The sequence below is a fragment of the Aspergillus ambiguus genome, assembly GCF_047715705.1.
Source record: "Aspergillus ambiguus strain CBS 117.58 unplaced genomic scaffold BDV59scaffold_13, whole genome shotgun sequence".
In the NCBI taxonomy this organism is placed as follows: domain Eukaryota; kingdom Fungi; phylum Ascomycota; class Eurotiomycetes; order Eurotiales; family Aspergillaceae; genus Aspergillus; species Aspergillus ambiguus.
This window is the reverse complement of record NW_027395526.1, coordinates 496883-514937: the sequence shown is the minus strand read 5'-3', so window position 1 is coordinate 514937 and position 18055 is coordinate 496883. Positions and strand designations below refer to the sequence as shown.

General features: G+C 51.8%; 6 protein-coding genes across 6 annotated transcripts; 2 read left to right on the top strand and 4 right to left on the bottom strand.

Moving 5' to 3' along the window:
- Positions 1-81: 81 nt before the first annotated feature.
- prp28 (mRNA splicing protein PRP28) lies at positions 82-5350 on the bottom strand (the record flags this gene model as incomplete). The annotated part of the gene is made up of 7 exons (XM_073692132.1): positions 82-229; positions 290-2205; positions 2270-2645; positions 2943-4352; positions 4860-4963; positions 5009-5224; positions 5282-5350. 7 exons carry the CDS (start codon positions 5348-5350, stop codon positions 82-84), a joined length of 4239 nt encoding a protein of 1412 aa, XP_073548613.1.
- A 241-nt stretch (positions 5351-5591) lies between these two features.
- On the top strand, positions 5592-6491 carry BDV59DRAFT_177318 (mitochondrial 54S ribosomal protein mL59). The gene is made up of 2 exons (XM_073689591.1): positions 5592-6163; positions 6241-6491. The coding sequence occupies exons 1-2, from the start codon at positions 5609-5611 to the stop codon at positions 6280-6282; spliced, it is 597 nt and encodes a 198-aa protein (XP_073548612.1). The 5' UTR covers positions 5592-5608; the 3' UTR covers positions 6283-6491.
- A 24-nt stretch (positions 6492-6515) lies between these two features.
- On the bottom strand, positions 6516-8683 carry BDV59DRAFT_177310 (Zn(II)2Cys6 transcription factor). The gene is made up of 4 exons (XM_073689590.1): positions 8355-8683; positions 8207-8290; positions 7634-8134; positions 6516-7565 (listed from the first exon to the last, which is right to left on the bottom strand). The coding sequence occupies exons 2-4, from the start codon at positions 8280-8282 to the stop codon at positions 7135-7137; spliced, it is 1008 nt and encodes a 335-aa protein (XP_073548611.1). The 5' UTR covers positions 8283-8290; positions 8355-8683; the 3' UTR covers positions 6516-7134.
- A 1030-nt stretch (positions 8684-9713) lies between these two features.
- Positions 9714-10402, bottom strand: BDV59DRAFT_177292 (gamma-glutamylcyclotransferase family protein). Its single transcript, XM_073689589.1, has one exon. It carries the CDS (start codon positions 10115-10117, stop codon positions 9749-9751), a length of 369 nt encoding a protein of 122 aa, XP_073548610.1. The 5' UTR covers positions 10118-10402; the 3' UTR covers positions 9714-9748.
- A 360-nt stretch (positions 10403-10762) lies between these two features.
- On the bottom strand, positions 10763-11865 carry BDV59DRAFT_207570 (phytanoyl-CoA dioxygenase family protein; the record flags this gene model as incomplete). The annotated part of the gene is made up of 3 exons (XM_073695022.1): positions 10763-10944; positions 10996-11436; positions 11496-11865. 3 exons carry the CDS (start codon positions 11863-11865, stop codon positions 10763-10765), a joined length of 993 nt encoding a protein of 330 aa, XP_073548609.1.
- Positions 11866-14813: 2948 nt separating this feature from the next.
- Positions 14814-16318, top strand: BDV59DRAFT_177289 (GIY-YIG nuclease family protein). The gene has a single exon (XM_073689588.1). The coding sequence runs from the start codon at positions 15075-15077 to the stop codon at positions 16005-16007; it is 933 nt and encodes a 310-aa protein (XP_073548608.1). The 5' UTR covers positions 14814-15074; the 3' UTR covers positions 16008-16318.
- Positions 16319-18055: the final 1737 nt, after the last annotated feature.

The following is an 18055-nucleotide window of genomic DNA, read 5'->3' as shown; positions in this document are numbered from 1 at the left end:
TACGGAAGCTTAGTTAGGGCATCTAAAGCCATTTGTTCCATTTGGTCTATTCGTATCTTCGTACAGCAGTCCCTAACGTATCTACCAACCGCCCTTCCCCCCAAAGCCCGCGTCGTCGTTTTTCTTCGCAAACCCGCGCGACGGCTTCTGCTGGGCGGCTTCGTGTTTGCGCAGTTCGTCGGGAACGCGGGAGATGGGCGACTTGATGAGCATCTGCTTGAGGTCGTACCTGGTAGACATCTATTAGCTGTGACGGAATATAAGCAGGGATAAGAACAAGAGAACATACATGACATCGGCGTCCTCGTTGCCCAGGAAAGTAATAGCCACACCGCTCTTCCCGGCACGACCGGTACGACCGATACGGTGGGTGTAGCTCTCGATGGAGGTGGCCATGTTGAAGTTGATGACGAGACTGACGTCGGGGACATCGATACCACGACCGGCGAGGTCAGTGGCAACGAGCACATCGGTGGAGCCGTTGCGGACGGAGGCGAGGGCGGCCTCACGCTGCTCCTGGGTCTTGCTACCGTGCAGGGTGACGGAGGAGAACCCCCATTGCTTGATCTCGCGGGCGATGGCGTCGCAGTTGCGCTTGATGTTGACGAAGACGATGATGGGCGGCCGGAACTCGCCCGACGAGAGGATATCGCCGAGCCGCTTCTTGCGCTTGTCCTCGCCGGCGATCAATTCCACGCGCTGCTCGACCGTGTCGACGGCCTCGCCGGCGGAGCCGATCGTCACGATCGCCGGCCGCCGCAGGTATTTACGCGCGATGCGCTCGACCGCCGTCGGCATGGTGGCCGTGTACATCATCGTCTGGCGGTAGCGGGTGTCGCGGGCGGAGTGGTGCAGCTGCGACATGGCGGCGGCGTTCTCGGCCTCGTCGGAGTCGGGCTTCTCGTTGGTGACGGGGAGGGCGTCCAGGATCTTGTTGACGGGCTCCTCGAAGCCGAGATCGATCATGCGATCGGCCTCGTCCATGATGACGTAGCAGCACTGGCTGAGCACGAGCAGACGGCGCTCGATGCAGTCGACCAGACGACCCGGCGTGGCGATGATGATCTCGGCGCCGTTGCGCAGACTGTAGGCCTGCTCCTCGAGGGAGTGACCACCGACGATACTGACGACGGTGAAGCCGAGCGGGCCGGTGAACTTGCGGGCCTCGATCTCGATCTGCTGGGCCAGCTCGCGGGTGGGCGCCAGCACGATGGCGTAGGGCCCGTCGTTCTTGCGCCACTCGAACTCGTCGATGCGCGGCAGCTCGGCGATGTACACCAGGAGCGGGAGGAGGAAGGCGGCGGTCTTACCGGAACCGGTGACGGCGACACCGATGAGGTCGCGCGACTGCATGGCGATGGGGATGGCGGCGCGCTGGATCGGGGTGGGCTCCTTGTAGCCGACGCGGTCGACGAGGTCGAGCAGACGGGCGGGCAGGCCGGACTCGGACCAGGTGCGCATGGGGTTGGGCACGCTGCCGCCCTTGGTGGCGATGTTGAAGTCCTCCTTGAAGATGCGCCAGTCGCGCTCGCGCATGTGCTCGAGCTTCTTCTCGCTCCAGTGCTTGTCGAGCTGGTTGCGCGTGCTCTCCTCGCGGCGGCGGCGCTCCATCTCGAGGATCTCGCGCGCCCGCACCGAGCCCGCCTCCCGGTCGCGGTCCTCCAGCGCCCGCGCGTACTTCTTCGCCACGTCGTCCGCCACGTCGTCGCCGAAGCCCGCCAGCCGCCCGCGCCCGAAGAAGTTCGCCTCGTGCCGTCGCGCGTACAGCGGGTTGTAGTCGCGGCTCGTGTCCTCCTCCGCGTTCCACTCGAAGTTGAACTTGCGGTCCGTCGTCCGCTTGCGCTTCTTCTTCGCGCTGAAACTCGACGTCAGCTCCGCCCCCATGTACCGCTGCTTCACCAGCGCCGCCTGCGCCGTCGCCTCTTCCTCATCCATCCCCGCCGCCGTCGGTGTCCCGTTCGGCCCCGGCCGCCGTGGTGCCGCCGGCGCATCGTCCGTGTTGCGCATGGCGCGCGGGCCGGTCGGTATGCTGGCCTTCTCGTCGGCGATGCGGCCGTTGCCGTTGGGCGTGGCGGATTCCGAGCCGGCGGTGGTGGTTGTGTCGCTGGCGCCGTTGGTGGAGGTCTTTCGGCGGGATGCTTCGACTTCTTTAGCGCGTTTCTCGAGCGCAATGCGCTCGCGTTCTTTCTTGGAGAGGAATTTTGGCTGCGCCGGCGGTTAGCTTTGGGGCTTATGTGGTGCATATCACGACGAGGGGTGCGGAACGTACTTTGGCTGCGGCCGCATCCGCCTCGCGCTTCTTCCGCACGAGCTCTTCCACGCTCAGCGGCGTCGCGGCTGGCCGCTTGCTGCCCCATCCGGCCTTCTTCTTCTTCGGTTCTGGCGCTGGGGGCTGGTCATCCTCCGGCGGCGGCGGAGGAGCGGACGTGTCCGGGGGTGGCGGAGGAGCGGCGGAGTCTTCTGGCGGAGGGGGAGGGGGAGTCGGTGGGCGTTCGACCGGCTCAGGTGGAGGGACCGTCACTGGAGGACCCGGCATGGCGTCTGGATCCATGGCGGAGGGGATGTGTGTGTGGTGGTGATGAAGTCGGAGGTGGACGTTGGCGGCGAACTGAGAGGAGCTTTGATACGGATGATCACGTGACACACTTACTCTTACCACTACACCCACATCTACATCTACTCTACATCGACATCAGCACCCAATATACACGCATGACTATATTAGAAGCTGCTGAGCATCAGATTAAAGTACAATGCGAACCATGTCCCAACCAATACGGTCCACCCAACAAAGTGCATGATATCATTCAAACAAAAGGCCCTCGAGAGGTAGGTACTCGTCACGAGCGGTCCGCTCTCTCACGCCGAAATCGCTAAGAAAGCAGAAAAGGAGTATTGTTCTACAAAAAAGGAAGTCTCATCGTAGCGGGTTAGGGGCTTACGCTCCAACATGGCCGTTCACCGGGGTCTGCTGATAGTAAGCATAGGCATTGGCAGCGGCAGCCGGGTCCGCAGGAGGGGGGACAGGGGTCGTCTGCGCCGCCGAGGCTGCAGCTGCAGCTGCAGCACTCTGGGCGGCAGCAGCCTGGGCAGCGGCGGCTTGCTCAGCGGCGGCACCGGTCTGGGGGTGAGCTACTGACGCGGGACCATGCACTTCACGATCCAGTGTCATGTACTCCTTGGCCGCATCCTTGGTGCCGCGCTCCAGAAGATAGACCATGTAGATCTGCACGAGCTCCTTCACGGCGTCAATTGCAAGAGCGCTCTTGGAGCGGATGTCCTCGACGACCTGCTTGATACGATCATATTGGACATTTTCGGTGGCCGCACTGGTAGGCTGCTCCAGCTCGAACATCAGGTAGCTGGTCCAGAAGGCACGGCTGTCAAGGTAATACTGCTGGTTCGTCTGGTACACTTGGCGCGCTTCCTCCGGAGAGCCCTTGATCTTCCACAGGAGACGAGCCCACTCGGCAACCAGCGCCGCCTTGGTGGCCAGGTCGCATTCCGTCGAATCCAGCTGGGTTTTGTACACCTCGATGGCAGCTTCCAGACCGCCGTGCCGGCGGGACATATTGGCAAGCGACACAATGGTCTCGACGTGGTTGGGCAGGGTGATCAGGATGGCTCCGTGGATCTCCTTGGCCACGTCCACGCGTCCGGCCATCTCCTCAAAATAGGCATACTGCAGACGGATAGCCGGGTTGGCGATCGGCACATACAAACAGCTGGCGCGCTGGTAGATGTTACGGACTTCTTCTTCCTTGCCGGGCTGGGCGGCCATCCAACGGGCATAGCGCTGCCAGAACTCGTCGTAGTGGGCACACGTCACCAGACACCGCTCATACAGGAACTGAGTCCGGGAGTAGGAGCCTTCGCTCTCTTCGAAGTCCAGGTATTTACCCCAGTTCGACAGCTGGCCCTCATCCAGCTCGGTGACGTGGAAGTATGGCCGTTTAATCTCAGATTCGTACGTCCAGCGTTTCGTCGTCTCCGTCTGGGTCTTGGAGAAGATCTCGAGGTGGTAGCCGTCAACGCGCAGGCGAAGGTCCCGCTCAACCTCTGCGTCCGCCTTGGCGCCCGGGGCAACATGTGCCGAGGCGGCATCGAGCTCGGCGCGAAACTGCGAGAGGGTCTCTTGCGGGGCCAATTCAACCACCGGGCGTGTCTGAGCGAGCTGTCTGTAGCGTTCGAAGTAGCGAGCATACTGGTGCATGGGGATGTGAATGACGCGACCCAGAATGCTGAAGATCCTATCAAACGCCTCGACACGCTCTTCGAATTCGATGTACTTGTCCCAGAAGGGGTGGGCGAGGAAATCTAGACCAACACTGCTTGCACCACGTTCAAACAGTCTGACAAGGTAAAGGAAAACATTCGGTCAGCACAGACGAACATTAAAGCGCGCAAAGCCAGATGGGAGGGTGACAGGGGGAGGGGAAACAAGAAAGGCCAGGAGAGCAAACATGAGCAATTTGATCTTGCGAGTGCGTGCGAACCCAAACAATTCAACGACTAAGGTGCTTCAACGAATGGAGGACGTCTGTCCGGTCTGCTGCATCGCGCGCAGAATCAGGACCACCGAACAGAGCAGTGACTGGCTGGAGAGAGGTGTCGGTGCAAAGGATGGTGCTTGGAACAGGTTTCAAAGGCAAGGAAACAAGCCTGAGGAAGCTATGGGTGAGAAGTAACTCCAGCGGCATCTAGGTAAGACGAGACTCTCACCCATGATCGGAGGGATTGTCCCACCAAGTGACAGTCCAGCATCATGCGGCTTTTGGCACCACGATCGTGTCCGTGCTGCATTGGTCACAGTTACAGGAAGGGCAAGGGAGGAAAACCAGCTGTAATATTGTACTTACTCTCGGATGATGTCGGCATCGTGGGAGGTCTCTGCTTTGAAGGTGCAGTAATTGGTCCAGAGATCGACCGAGGGGGAGATACTTGCGACACCACGCTCGTAGACCTGTTCAAGTCAGCTGGCTCCTGCACTCTAGGACCGAACACGTACCATATCAGCGGCCTCCGTTCCGGTGATGGAGAACTCCAGATCGGCGTACTTCTTCCAGTATCCGAACAGCAGAGGGAATTTGGCGAGGAAACGATCGTAGACATTGCGCACGGTGGTGATGGCCTGGGGGTTGGAGTTGCGATTGACGCCACCCTCCAGAGCCTCCGCGGCGCGAACCAGACGTTCCCACGTCTCGAAGTTATCGGGATCGTCGAGCTACACAAGAGTGATTAGCGGGGTGATGAGAGAGGGGAGGTATCCAGGGGGACCTACCAGCTCGGTTTCCAGCTTCTTCAACTCCGCATTCTCCTCCTCGGAGCCACCATAATTGTAGTCAGCCATGATGGAGGAAGCAGAGCCAAGCGAGACACAACACAACACAGGCGCAGAGACGTAAAAGACAGAGGAGACGGAGGAGAGCGGGAAGATGGCGGGAAGAAGGGAGGAGGAGGAAGAAGGAGTTGCGACGAAGTTGATTCGAGCACGTTTGATTTTCTGCCGAGCCGCATGCCCGATTCGGCCTAGCGCGGATCAAATATCAACTTCAACTTCACCTCCATCATCACCACCACCTCCTCTTCTTCCCCCATCCTCCCCACAATGGCCACCTCCCAATCCTCCAGCTTGGTCTCCAAGCTCCCCCTCCGTCTGCGCAACTTCTTCGCCCGCTACCCTCCCCAGATCTACTCCGCCGCCGTCCGTCCTCCCCTCGAACCCCAACAACAACCCGACGAATCCGCCCTGCCCTCGCCATACACCCCGAACCGTGACGCCAAGGGCGCCAAACGGCCCGATCCCACGGAGTTTTCGCCGTCGCGTGCCCTCCTCTACTCCAATCCGGAACACCCGAACCCGTTCCTCCCACGCAAGAACTTCCGCACGGGAAAGTGGATCAGCCCGCGGTACGGGCTGCGCACGCAGGCCGACCTCGTCAAGCTCGCGATCAAGTACAACGTCGAGGCGCTGCTCCCGCCGGGTCGCAAGGCCACTGAGTTCAAGGAGACACGACGTGCCGAGCGTGGCTTGCAGATCAAGGGTACCGGTGTCGGACAGAAGGTGAAGGGTCACAAGTGGGAGCGTACGATGGAGGCTCGTCTTGAGGATAGACGTAAGGCTATGATGGAGATGCCGGAGATGATTCGGTTGTGGAAGCAGGTAAGAGGCGTCCTCTCCCTGGCCTCATTTGTTCGGGGAGTTTCTTTGTTCGGACATGGCTAACTAACGCTTGACAGAGAGGTCACGGGCGTGGCTGGAAGCAGTGGCCCAAGCGGTAAACGGTCGAGGGTCGTCGAAGCTGTATATTTACTGGAATTTTGTCGCTTCCTTTTGCAATCACTCATGCGATGTGAGAATCGCTGGCCTGGAGTTTGTTTCTTGTTCTCGGTGCTTGTACAAATAGATCGGTCGCCCTGGTACCACATATTTTTTGAAAAAACATAAATCATTCATGCATACATTGATATTTGTTTGTGCCTTTCCTCTGGTAAACGTATCTAACAAAAAAATTTCTCCTGCTCGGCGGTCGCCAATGTCAAAAACCTGTGCTCCTCATCTACATTGGCAATCTCGGGCTTCCACTGTAGTATACTAGCAACTGCTTCATTCGGTCAATTCGCTGTCAGAACGCAGGTCAGCCTACCTCCCTGTGCATGGTTAGAACTATAAAATGTCCCCTTCTGATACTAGCTACTTAATCTTAGTCCGGGGACGCTTCTAAAGGTGGAGACAGTGCATCTGCAATGATTGAAGCAGGCCAACCTGTGCTTTCCCCCCATTTTCTCAACTCATCTACCGTTTCCATGCGCTTTCGAGTATCCTGAAGCCAGGGACCACCTGCAAAGCATATCAGGCTTGAGTCAACGAGAACATATAACAACACTCACAAAATGCAATCGGCCCAAAGGCATTGACCCAGACAGAAGCACTCTCACTTGAAAAGGCCAAGGCACAAATCTCGGTGGCGTGGTATTCGAGCTTTCGACGCAAGCAATCCATATCGTCCATTCGCTGCAATGCTTTCAAGGGTCGAGCTGCCGGCTGGGCCAGCCAAAGAATGCCCATGGCGGTATGGTAGTAATGGAGAGTCGATGCTTATCACGTTAGAAGGGAAAGGCGAACAGTTCCTGTCAAGGGTTCCAACCGTGCCAGCTTCGCAGAGTCCATATGGATGGAAAGCTACTCTGTGTCCCTAACTGTGGGGTTCTTATCGGATCAAAGGACGGCGGAAGAGAAGATTTCCAGCTGTCGAGTTCGGCCTTCATGGCTTCCCACTCCAAAAGGTCCAGGGGCGGAGAATCAACAGATAAACACCGGTTGATGCATTTTCCCAGGAGAAAGGTGACATAGTTTGCAAAGTCCATGTCCTCAGTTGGTTCTAAGGGAGCGTTTTGATCCGATAGAGTGATCATAAGGCCGCGCCGCTCAATGAGAGCCACGGTGATATCTTCGCGGAGGTAGTTCCAGTAGCCAGCACTGAGTAGGTCCGCTGTGATGTGAAATTGCCGACTAGCCAAAAGAGAATAACATCCCTGAAGGTGGTTCTGCGAGCTGACGTTTTCTAAACTCATGGTAGCCATACCCGGTCAGCTTCAGTTGAACGAATCCACGGCCACAGATTCCACTGACGAGTTATGATTTCATAAGAACGGAGAAGACAGATAGCGGCCAATGTCTCCCCAATGGGAAGCTGATCGACATTGTTCGTCAGAGATATCAGTCTCCGAACACTGTCGTAGTGATAAAATTCCGCGAGCTCCAGGTAGATGGAGTCTCCCAGCGTGCGGTGTTGATGAGCAGCCGCAAAGGCGAGGATAGCACTGAGTAACAATGGATTATAGCGTGCTCGGATCGGAACGACATCCTTGAAGTGGCGCTTGCTGTCATTCAGATCATACCACGCAGCGAGATTTTCCATATAGTGGCGGAATATGTTCGCAACCTGTGGATCTTGCAGTGCATACTCAGGAACTTGGGTCGAACGGTATTCAGTTTCAGAGTAGACCGTCGAGCCCAACGGGCTTACTTGGTGCGCAGGGCTGACTGCTGAAGCTGCTGGGACGGTTTCAATCCAATGACAGTGGCGGGAACTTCGTTGGCACGGTCTACACTTGGGTCTTTGCCCATCACCTGTACGGAGTACGTCCGATGGATCAGCCGTCTGCGATTCAGAACATTATTTGCAGAACGAGATCTACCGACACTTGATTCTCCGTGATCTGCATACTTGGCTGCGCAGCTGTAAGTTAGCAGGTCTGAGGCCTCGATCGAGGGTCATCTACCAGCCTAATGTTGCATCAATATCGGGATTCCACTGACATTGCCGGTCAGCTACTAGCAGAATACTTACGATTTCGTTCAAATGGTCGCGGCATGGGCGCGTTTCGCGACTGCAGCGCCCTACAAGCTCTTGCTTGATTGACAGTGCGATCGAGTTAAAGGCGAGGGTTTCGCGAGAAGACCTTTTAATGGTTGTCGTCTATAACCGAGTCAATGCCGAACCTTGCTATGACGTTATGACTGCGGCAGGCCAAAAGCGGACATTGCGATGTGGCCTTCGCCCTCATGATCGGCCCAATTGTAATTTGTTCCGGGGCGGAAAGGCGAAAAGCGAGATCTAGTTAAGTTGTGGAGAATCCGGATTTTCCTGTACGCAGAACACCTGATCGTCTATCGAGAATGCCCTTACACAGAGAGATTCTTGAGTGGATTACTCGGTAAATTACTTTTCTCTGTTTCTGCCGCCGGATGTGCCCCGACCTTGTCTATAAAATCAATAGTTCTGCCGCCGCCATTACGCACGCGCCATATGCCTACCCCACGGTTTGCCAGCAACCGAGTCATCTCGGCATGACGGCGCCCGCGAGTCGATCCTGGGAGATGAACTCGATGCGTTCTGCGACTGCTATCACCAGCACTCAACGGATGCTTGATGTGCCAACCACGGCCGTTTCTCGAAATGACCATAACGCGGGCGTTGAAAGACGAGTAGACCTGAGGTAGAGATTGGGGGTAGAAGACTCAGCCTTAGGGAAAATAATTTACAGGACTAATGATGAATGTGGTGATGAATGGTAGGAATTTTTTATTATTCAAACTTTTAGAGATATCAAATTAATCGTAATTCTCGCTTGGACATATCTTCAAATTCGGGCTTAGAACAGGCTAAGGTAAGAGCCCAGAATCAGATTCGGGCCGACACTGAGTCTCAGATAGAGATGATCAAGTCAACAGTCCAAGATGCGCAGACGATGATTAAGATACACCAACAGCCCCTGCTAAGATAGGACCAGCGGGGCTTCTTTCCGTCAAATACTCAACTCTATGCTTAATGGCGGCCGCATGCTCGATATAATCTATTACACTGGTTGTTTTATTACGAGTATAACGGGTCGGACCGCGGTAATCCCTTAACCCACACCAGATTCCGCCTCAAGTCCGGATGCTTTCTTACTTCTAACCTCTAAATCCAGTAGTTTGTTGTGTTAGCTGTAGGCTATGTCACTTTCTCCCAGAATATAGGAGCTTATTGAGGCATCATATCACCCTTCCAAATTCCTCGTCTGGAACATTTCATCAGATATTTGTCCAGTCACGTTCGCTGAGCTAGCTTCTACTGATATCTTCTTTGTCGATATTCAATCCCCAAGTGTTAACACCACCACCTGGGACAATTGGTGATAATCCCAGACCAATTGACTTCTTAGTTCTGGGAATCAAGATACATTCGTTTCTTGCCTGCAACTACTTAACATCTGATGAGTCCTTAGCTATCCTCCTCACTCTCCTCAACCAAGTCCCCAGATCAAAGGTGCCGTCACTCAGATCTCTGACATTGCCGACAAATTTAAAAACGTAACCAAAGTCATCCACCGGCAGATACCCGTCGGTATAGTTTATGCGACACGGTTCGGTCCGATAATTGTCCGTTTCATAGCTGGCAAGCCTCTCCCCATGCTCTTCTGTCTCGACATGATAGACAGCCCCCTGAACAACCTTTTCTGGGGCATCTAGGAGAGCGGGATACTGGCCCCATAGCTTGCATTCATAGCCTGTGATAGTGGCGGGTCGAAGTTGTGGCTCGGTTTCCAAGCCAAGGACATCGCGCAGCATAGCGGGATCAGCCAGGGTGCCGTAGAAGAAATAAGGGACAGTGGGCGTAGCAAATAATTTTTATGAGTTGGTGGTCTTTCAGGTTGGAAGAAATAGCCTGGAGGAGCAGACTTCAGCTTCATGACGAACGAGGAGACTTTCGAGCTTGGATCTTCAGGCGGAGGAGGTGGAGGAGGAGGGAGAGGGGTGGAGCTAGGACCGGCGACTCCCTCATCTCCGTGGTTGTCAGACATTTTTTGATTGACAACCAAAAGGGTGTCTACAGGGCAGATGTGAGAACCCAGCTGAAGGATGATTGCTTCGGTCTTCCAATTCGCTGTTTGGTTTCTATCGAAGCCGAAGCTTGTTAGTGCCTAAGGCAAAAACTAAATGGACCGACAGGGTGAGTAAGCAACTGAACATGTCGAGGCGTAGAGCGGTATGTACGTATGAGGTGTATACGAGGCGTTAAAAGGTTCAATAATCTACTGAGGATGGAAACCTTAGCGGTGGAGGAGAGGTGGACGGAGAGTGAAACACCAGATACTTCTTACTGGAGACTGAAAAGTCGGGCAATATCTCTTAATATCAGGTTGAGTTTCGACTTGATATATATTTAGACATCTTTGCTTCCAATAATAGTAATTGTAGCGATCAAACCTCAATTTACGGCTGCTGGTTAAAATCGTATGCATTGCCAAAACCGCGGTTCAAATATCGTGATAGGGCATCGGACTTGGTCACCCAGTCCACGGGGACTTCTACGTCGGCCAGGCTATCAATAACGGGCTTTAGGTCATCCGCCAACTCTAGCTTCATGGGGTTCCGGTACCATGATGCAAAATGAACTGTTAATGTTAGGGTGAGGTGTCCAACGGGGACCAGCAGGGATAACGTACTCATCGCCAACATTACGCGGGGAATTTCAGTCTGATTACCAATTCCAGCATGCCAAAGCCGCAGATCTCTGATAACAATAGAGCCCTTCGGTACCATAGGCTGAGAAGGAGGACGGACGGCACGACGCTTTTCAAGCTCGTCTAGCTTGATCCGACCGCTTGCGCGCTCACCATGTAGCCCCTCTTGGACATGCGGTCCAGTGTCTCGGTGTGTCCCCAACCACACTTCAGTGGAGCCGTTTTCGGGAGTCATTGTGATTAAAGGCACGTTTATCACGTACGCAAATGGATGGCACGGATGCGCAAAGTCTGCGTCTGAATGTACCGGCTGGGACGTGGGAGGGCACTCTGCGGTGGGGGGCATAGCGGTGTTGCCGGAACAGAATGTCCATTTTGGACGGGGTCCCAATGCCGATGAGGTGATCTGAGTTGCAATAGGGTCTTTAAGGCGGTTAGACCTTGTGTGTTGGCCGAGATCATGGTTTTCTCAGTGGGCTTACTTAAGAAAATGTTGAAATCGAAGTGTTCTCTCACTGGCGGGGCATCCTGCTGGATATTTCCGGGGTTGTAGTTGAAGGGACTATCCTCCTTTTTGGACCGAAGAATGTATGCATCCTCGGTCATCTTCTTGTTGAGCCGATCCAGGCTATCGTGAGGGACAACGTTTTCAACAATGACAAGGCCATCCTGGTAAAGGCTACGCATGGCAACCTCTAAATTCTGGGGTGAAAGTCGCGTATTCCGAATCTCAGTGTTTGATGGGCGGATGGAGGTAGGATGGCTTGCAAGTTTGCCTCTATGTGTTGATAAAAATCGCATTTTACAATGGCAGGTCAAGCGCGCCGGGCCTTTAGAGAGGATTTGACTCATGATGGACGAAGGAAAGTTTGACGTTTTGTACGATGTAGGTTGACTGTTTAAGAGACAGAACTATCGTGCAGTATTACGTTGTTTGGAGAGGAGATACTCCAGGTTTTATATCAGATGAGCGGAGATTCTTTTACTGTTGGCATAAATGACGGAACAGATACTTGCAAACATATACTTGGTAAAGAATTAGTGGAGCGTTTGCCCCTCTTGTCTTTTCGCATTACAGATCTCGCTTTTCCTCTAGGTGTATGTGGGGTTCTGCGAAGGATGTCGCTTTTTCAGTTACGCGATTGGTCGAGCCGGCTAAAGCTTTGACGTTGGCCTTTTCCCTTCCTTTGTTTTGCGATGCGAAAAGCGATTGAATGATTTCGCAGCACTAACTCGGTTAATGGATATTAATCTCGCCATCGCAGAGACCTCGGTGCGGGAATCTCCCAAACTAGACTTACGTAGAAGACTAAGCAGTCACTTTACCAATGCACGTGTCTAATGGGTTGACTACCACAGGTGACGATGTATAAGACCTATCTTAATCCCATAGAAGGGTGATGGGGCAATACCAATGGGTCTGATATGAAGTGAAGAGAAGACTGGGCCAGGGCGGATGGATTGTTCCTTCACGTGATCAATTTATCCTCTAATGCAAGAAATAACAGTTGTGGAAGGCGTACATGCTGTTAGCAAGGAATTATTACGGGATAGGAAGCATACTATCTTTCGACGTGCCTTGGGCATCGGACTGCTTGAATTTAAATTGACAGGGAATTGGGTTCGAGTGCGGCCTGCAGTCGGGATCCAATGTTGGCATTAATTCGAGGCGGTAGAGGGTAAGTGATTGATTTTATATCCCCGCTGGCTATCTCGTGACAGTGCGCTTGCCCAATGTTCATGTCTACTGGCTGAAAGTCCCCCGCCCGACAAGGCGCAGTTAAGCTCTACGACGATCACCGAAAGCGTCGCCTCAACATTGGCCAGGTAATCGTGTTTAGTAAACTACCCTGCATATGAACCGTCAGCCTTATACATAGGGAGTAACACATAGGCAATTTCATCTTTCTGGTCAGCTCTTAATGGAAAAACAGGCTGATGTTAGTAACGCGTAGGTCTAATTGTATGTCTTAGTAGAAATTTAGCGGCGCTACCTAGTGGCTGCTAAGTAGATAGACGCCTCTGGTGCATTATCCGACATAAATCGCTTCGAACTTCGCCCAAAAGTTACCAAGACAGTTGAACATTTGAATTTTTAGGGCATGCTAAACGCGACATATAAAAGACGCTTAGTGTACAAGAGAAGATAATACTATATTTGTTGTACAGAGGTTAAGTAAAGCCTGTGGTAAAGGATACTCGCTTCAGATATCGAGGGACATCAAAGTTGTCTATCTACCGGGGTTCGCCGTTTCCTTTGGTAACTATAAATATGGTCTTTACATCATTGGCTGGAGATTTGTCCCTTGTTCTCGGAGCTCGTATGGATAAGTTGGTTGCCCTCGGTACCATATACCTAATAATATAAATCATGATAAATACACAGATACACACATCGATGCCATAATATCTGAACATACCCTCGCACCTTAAAGAGTAAAATATTGAACATAAAAGCATACAATAGCATAATGATTGCTGTGGCCAGTAGGCGCTGCGTGGGCAGCTTGCCGCCCTATTTCAGTCTTCCGTCAGAGTACTTCCAGCCACTTGGGGTATAGTTGATGGTGCGAGGATGTGAAGATGGCGGCGTCCCCAAGGATTAGAATAAGCAAGTGGAATGAATAATTAATTGAACAAGAATAGAAAGACTTAATGTAGGTGAAAAGGACAGTCAGTCTAAATGAGATCTATGTATCTGACATCTTTTAACGCTTCCATCAAATGTCCGAGATTTAAGACACGACATACTACCAGTATGGATATTATATTCCTTATAATTTAGATGCTCAATTAGCTACCCACGGTACGGACTATAATGCTTTCGTGTTCGCTGCACATTCACATACGTTGGTGCTTCTTTTATGTTAGTGACACTGATAATGTCGTCGGAACCCACCTGCGGAGAAGAGCTCCTGATACTGTAAAATTGTAATAAAGCCATTGAACTAAATTTCTTTGGGCTCATTGGACTTCTTATCATGGTATAATTGTCAGTAGGGCTCTCAGTGCCTTGGAGTTGCGTCTCCGATTGGAATGAGTTATTGCTTCGATGTCGGTTAACCGCCTATCGAAGTGTATTCTGAAGCCAGAAAGATCCGGTGATAGAATAATAGCTCGTGGGCCAAACAGAGGCATATACGGAGCAATATTTTTCTTTCGACAAGATGTACTAGGAGACGAGGAGTAATGGTGATTCCTGTTTGCCCCGAGCTTCGAGGGAACCTAGTTAGTTAGAGGAGGAATTAACTAATGTATTTAACTAGAAGGAAACGATTTCTCTAAAGCACAATTTACCGTATGTTGATATAGGTAATAAAAGCCTTGGTAATATAACAATAACCCTGCCGCTATAGTTGACGTTCAGTAAGGGCCCTCGGCAATTGTGGCCTAACCTATATGGTTACTTACCACACACCCATCACTCAAATTTCGCTTATTATCTCCCTATATATGTACACGTTACAATAAATAAACGGAGTGAGACAGTCAAGACAAGGGTTCACAGGCAGATTGTACAGGCCGCCTGTATATTTTTTTTTCCCATCAGGCTAATGCTTGGTGATTCTGGAACTTACATATATTTATCCTAGAAGCCTTTCCTTGTCCGTCCAATAAATATAGAACAATGTAGAATGTCAAATCGACTATAGAAGGAGGATGCAGCGTCCCGAGCTTCCGTGATAGTAACTCAGGAGTGACTGTGCCGCAATGCATTAGCGCGTTACCGGTGCCCAGCATGAATGTCAGCCTTGGAAAAGATACTGGCTAGCCTGCCTAGTTCAATCCACTACATTTCGGGTCATTTTCTGCTTAAAGCAAGCTTTTCCATATTGTGAGGATGACTGCCAGGTTTCCCTACGATCTGTGATCGCCCGCCTTCTCTTTGCTCAAAATTCTGCACTCTGCCCTCTCATGCACTCGCGCGTATTCATTTATTATATCTAAGATAGGTTCTGCCCTATCACACATCAGCAGGCTCCCTTGTCCTTCCCGCTATACTCAAACTTCATATCATATACAGTTCATACCGCAGCCATTCGATCATCCTCTGACGAAACATGCAGTGCCAAGCGATAACCAAAAAAGATAGACAATGCAAGAACTATACAGGGGCTGGCAGCCGTCTCTGTTCGCGACACCAAAAGCTCAACGATGTAGCTCTGGCCAATGAAGAAGCATCGACCAACGATTCACCTACTGAGATCGACCACTCATCCGATGTCGGGGGCCTAATTTCTGGAATAGAAAGTATGGGTCTGGAAAATGACTCGCCGGGGATGATGAAGGACACCGGGAGAGAGAATCGCCACATAGAGGGGGGAAAACTCAATGCGGCTCTGCTTTATGATGACGGAGATACTCAGCTTGAGATACGGCTCCGTAGGACAAGTCAGGAGCGTGTTTCCCTTGAGCCGGGCTCGGCAACATGCGTTATGAAGGCAACATCGCCATCAACTCGTCGTCCGAAACTGAGACTATCTGCAGTGAACATTCCAGATCCTCATAAGGCGTTCTGCGAGACACCGAGAGCCGAGATACCTCCGGGGATTGATAGATCCCTGCATTGGGCCCTGGGGCAAATAATGGTGCGACCGGCGAGTGAAAAGCACGGAATAATCTATATATGTAAGGTTACATTTGAAACACAGAGAAGTCAGGAGAAGGAAGTTATTAAGATTGGGAATACATCCAACATCACCACGCGCCTAGCCACTCACTCCAGAGGCTGCTACCCTGGAACTAGGTCACATTTAATCGCCACATATCCGCGGCCGAAGCCCAAGCCAGGCTCTCCTGGTCGAATCCGGAACTGTTACCAGGTGGAGGCATTAATTCGGAAGACACTGGAGCGATTCAGCTACGACATGTTGTGCGCCTGTGGAACAAAACACAAGGAGCTCTTCGAGATATGCCCGGATGAACTCGATGAGGTCTTAAAGCATGTTGAGAGCTGGGTTTCCTGGAGCGAAGAAAATTACGGTCTCGTTTAGGTGCCCAAGGAGGGTCGGACGTCTACGCCACTTCCTCATTTCAATTCTCCTCTGTTTCGACTTTCCTCCTCTCCTAGCTGTTCTTACCCCTATTTATTTCGTTGCATTCCCTGTTCCAAGGGTACTAAGTGCCTTTGGAGTATTCTGTTGCTGGCCAAGCTGTGCCATTTGCGAGGGATCTCTTGAGTTGAATTAAACTTCTTTTCCAAGGCTGTAGCCCCACGAAGATAGCGACAATGTGAGAATTAGATGTAACAAGGCCACACTCAAGTCACTTGTTGCTAGTCTGCGGAGAGAAGTGCCGTTCTGGAGACTCGAATCGGGCGTTGCAGCCGAAAAAGCGGCATCCGTTCCTTTAAAATCTTCGTGGTGTCATGTCAGTCCTCAGGATGCAACCAGGTGAGGGAGCATTGACACACATATAGTTTCGTCCGCTTCACGAAACACGTAGTCATGCGTCAAGGTCATTTCGATGCCTTCTTCCGAAACAGATCTCCTGCTCAGGCTGCTGATTTCTGGTCGTCCCTTACTAGCTAGTAGGTATGGGAGGGAAAAATGGTAGTCAGTTGCGCCGTTAAGTTCGTCATGCTATTTGGTAGCACGAATTTTAAGCTCTTCATGAGTCCCGAGACTATTAGAGCCAATCGACCCATCTCACCATGCTCGACGCAGGTTCCTGCCTGCCTGGACTGCCCCGGCTATGTCCTGTTTCACCAAATATGCGATTAGCCGCAAGATCCAACATCCAATGGCCTGGAGAGCAATACACGTTAAGCCAGTTGGTAATTGTTCTCGGGGAATAGTAAATAATGAGGGCTCCACCCGGTCCCCAAAACCATTCTGACTGGGCATATTGTCGCAGATCATACAGGTGGTGCCCGTAAGATCCTGGCACTGGTTTTGACGGCGAACAAGACCCACCGCAATGGTCGACGAAGGATTGATGTTCTGAGCCAGGTTTGCTTGGTCGTCAAAAGTCTCGTACAGGGCGGTTCCGGGCCTCCATACTTCCAGGCGTAGACAATTTTCAGCTAGTAAGGGCTTAAGAATCACTACGTAATGGAATACAAAGTCACTAATCCAAGTGTTTATAAATTTCAGCGATATGCTCTAATGTTATATCTACTCTGCATATTCTCTCCACCCTCGGCGCCGGACAGACAACCCAGACCAGGCTTGGTATGTCAAAAACCTGCGTCCATCTATCGAAAGTATTACATTTTCCCCAAAATACTGTGCTAATACGTTATAGCGAGGTTGACTACTGCGGCTATCCTGACCTTTGTGGTGCATACATATCTGCTTTGGTTCTCCCCTCCAGAACAGCAGAGCCTATCTTCGTTTGTGCTGGCTGTAATAGGGGGCCCTATGGCAGTTTATCTGGCTCTTTTGATGCTTTGGTAATGGCATTGTTCCATGGTGAAAGCAGGCAGAAATTGGCCGCGTTACAGTATTCTATCCTAAGAGGTAGTTAATACAATGTCTCAGCGGACCATCAGTATTCCAGCAGTATGTCCATCACCGAGGGACTGACAAAATACACTAAGATCACACTCAGCACACTGCTGTCTTTAGCCGAGACCTCACATGATCATGATGCTAAGGCTTACTCTTCCTTTATCAGGTTAGGTAGCTTTCCAAGGCTCTACAAGGTAAGTTATTCGATTCGATATCTTTATCCAATTTTATTGCAGTGATCTCTTTCATGGGAAATTATTGGAGAGAAAGGAGATATATTCACCATCCCCAATGAAGTCTTGCCCTGTCCGTTGAATGTTTCCTATCCTCCAAGGAGGGCAAATCGAGAGGTAAAGGCGATCAGCAGTCACGTGTGGGTCGTGTGGCCCGATCAGTTTGCCCTGTCCCGATTCGCCCTCTTTCTAAGTTTACGATTTCCTTATTCGGCTCTAGTTTTCCTGTACTATATATACTGTAACTCTGGCGGAGGGTATATGATATTAGCAATTGAAATTGAAATAGGATCCCATGTTCAAATCAAGAGAATACATAGCTCTTAGTTAATGAGCCTCTTGACGAATTTACATCTT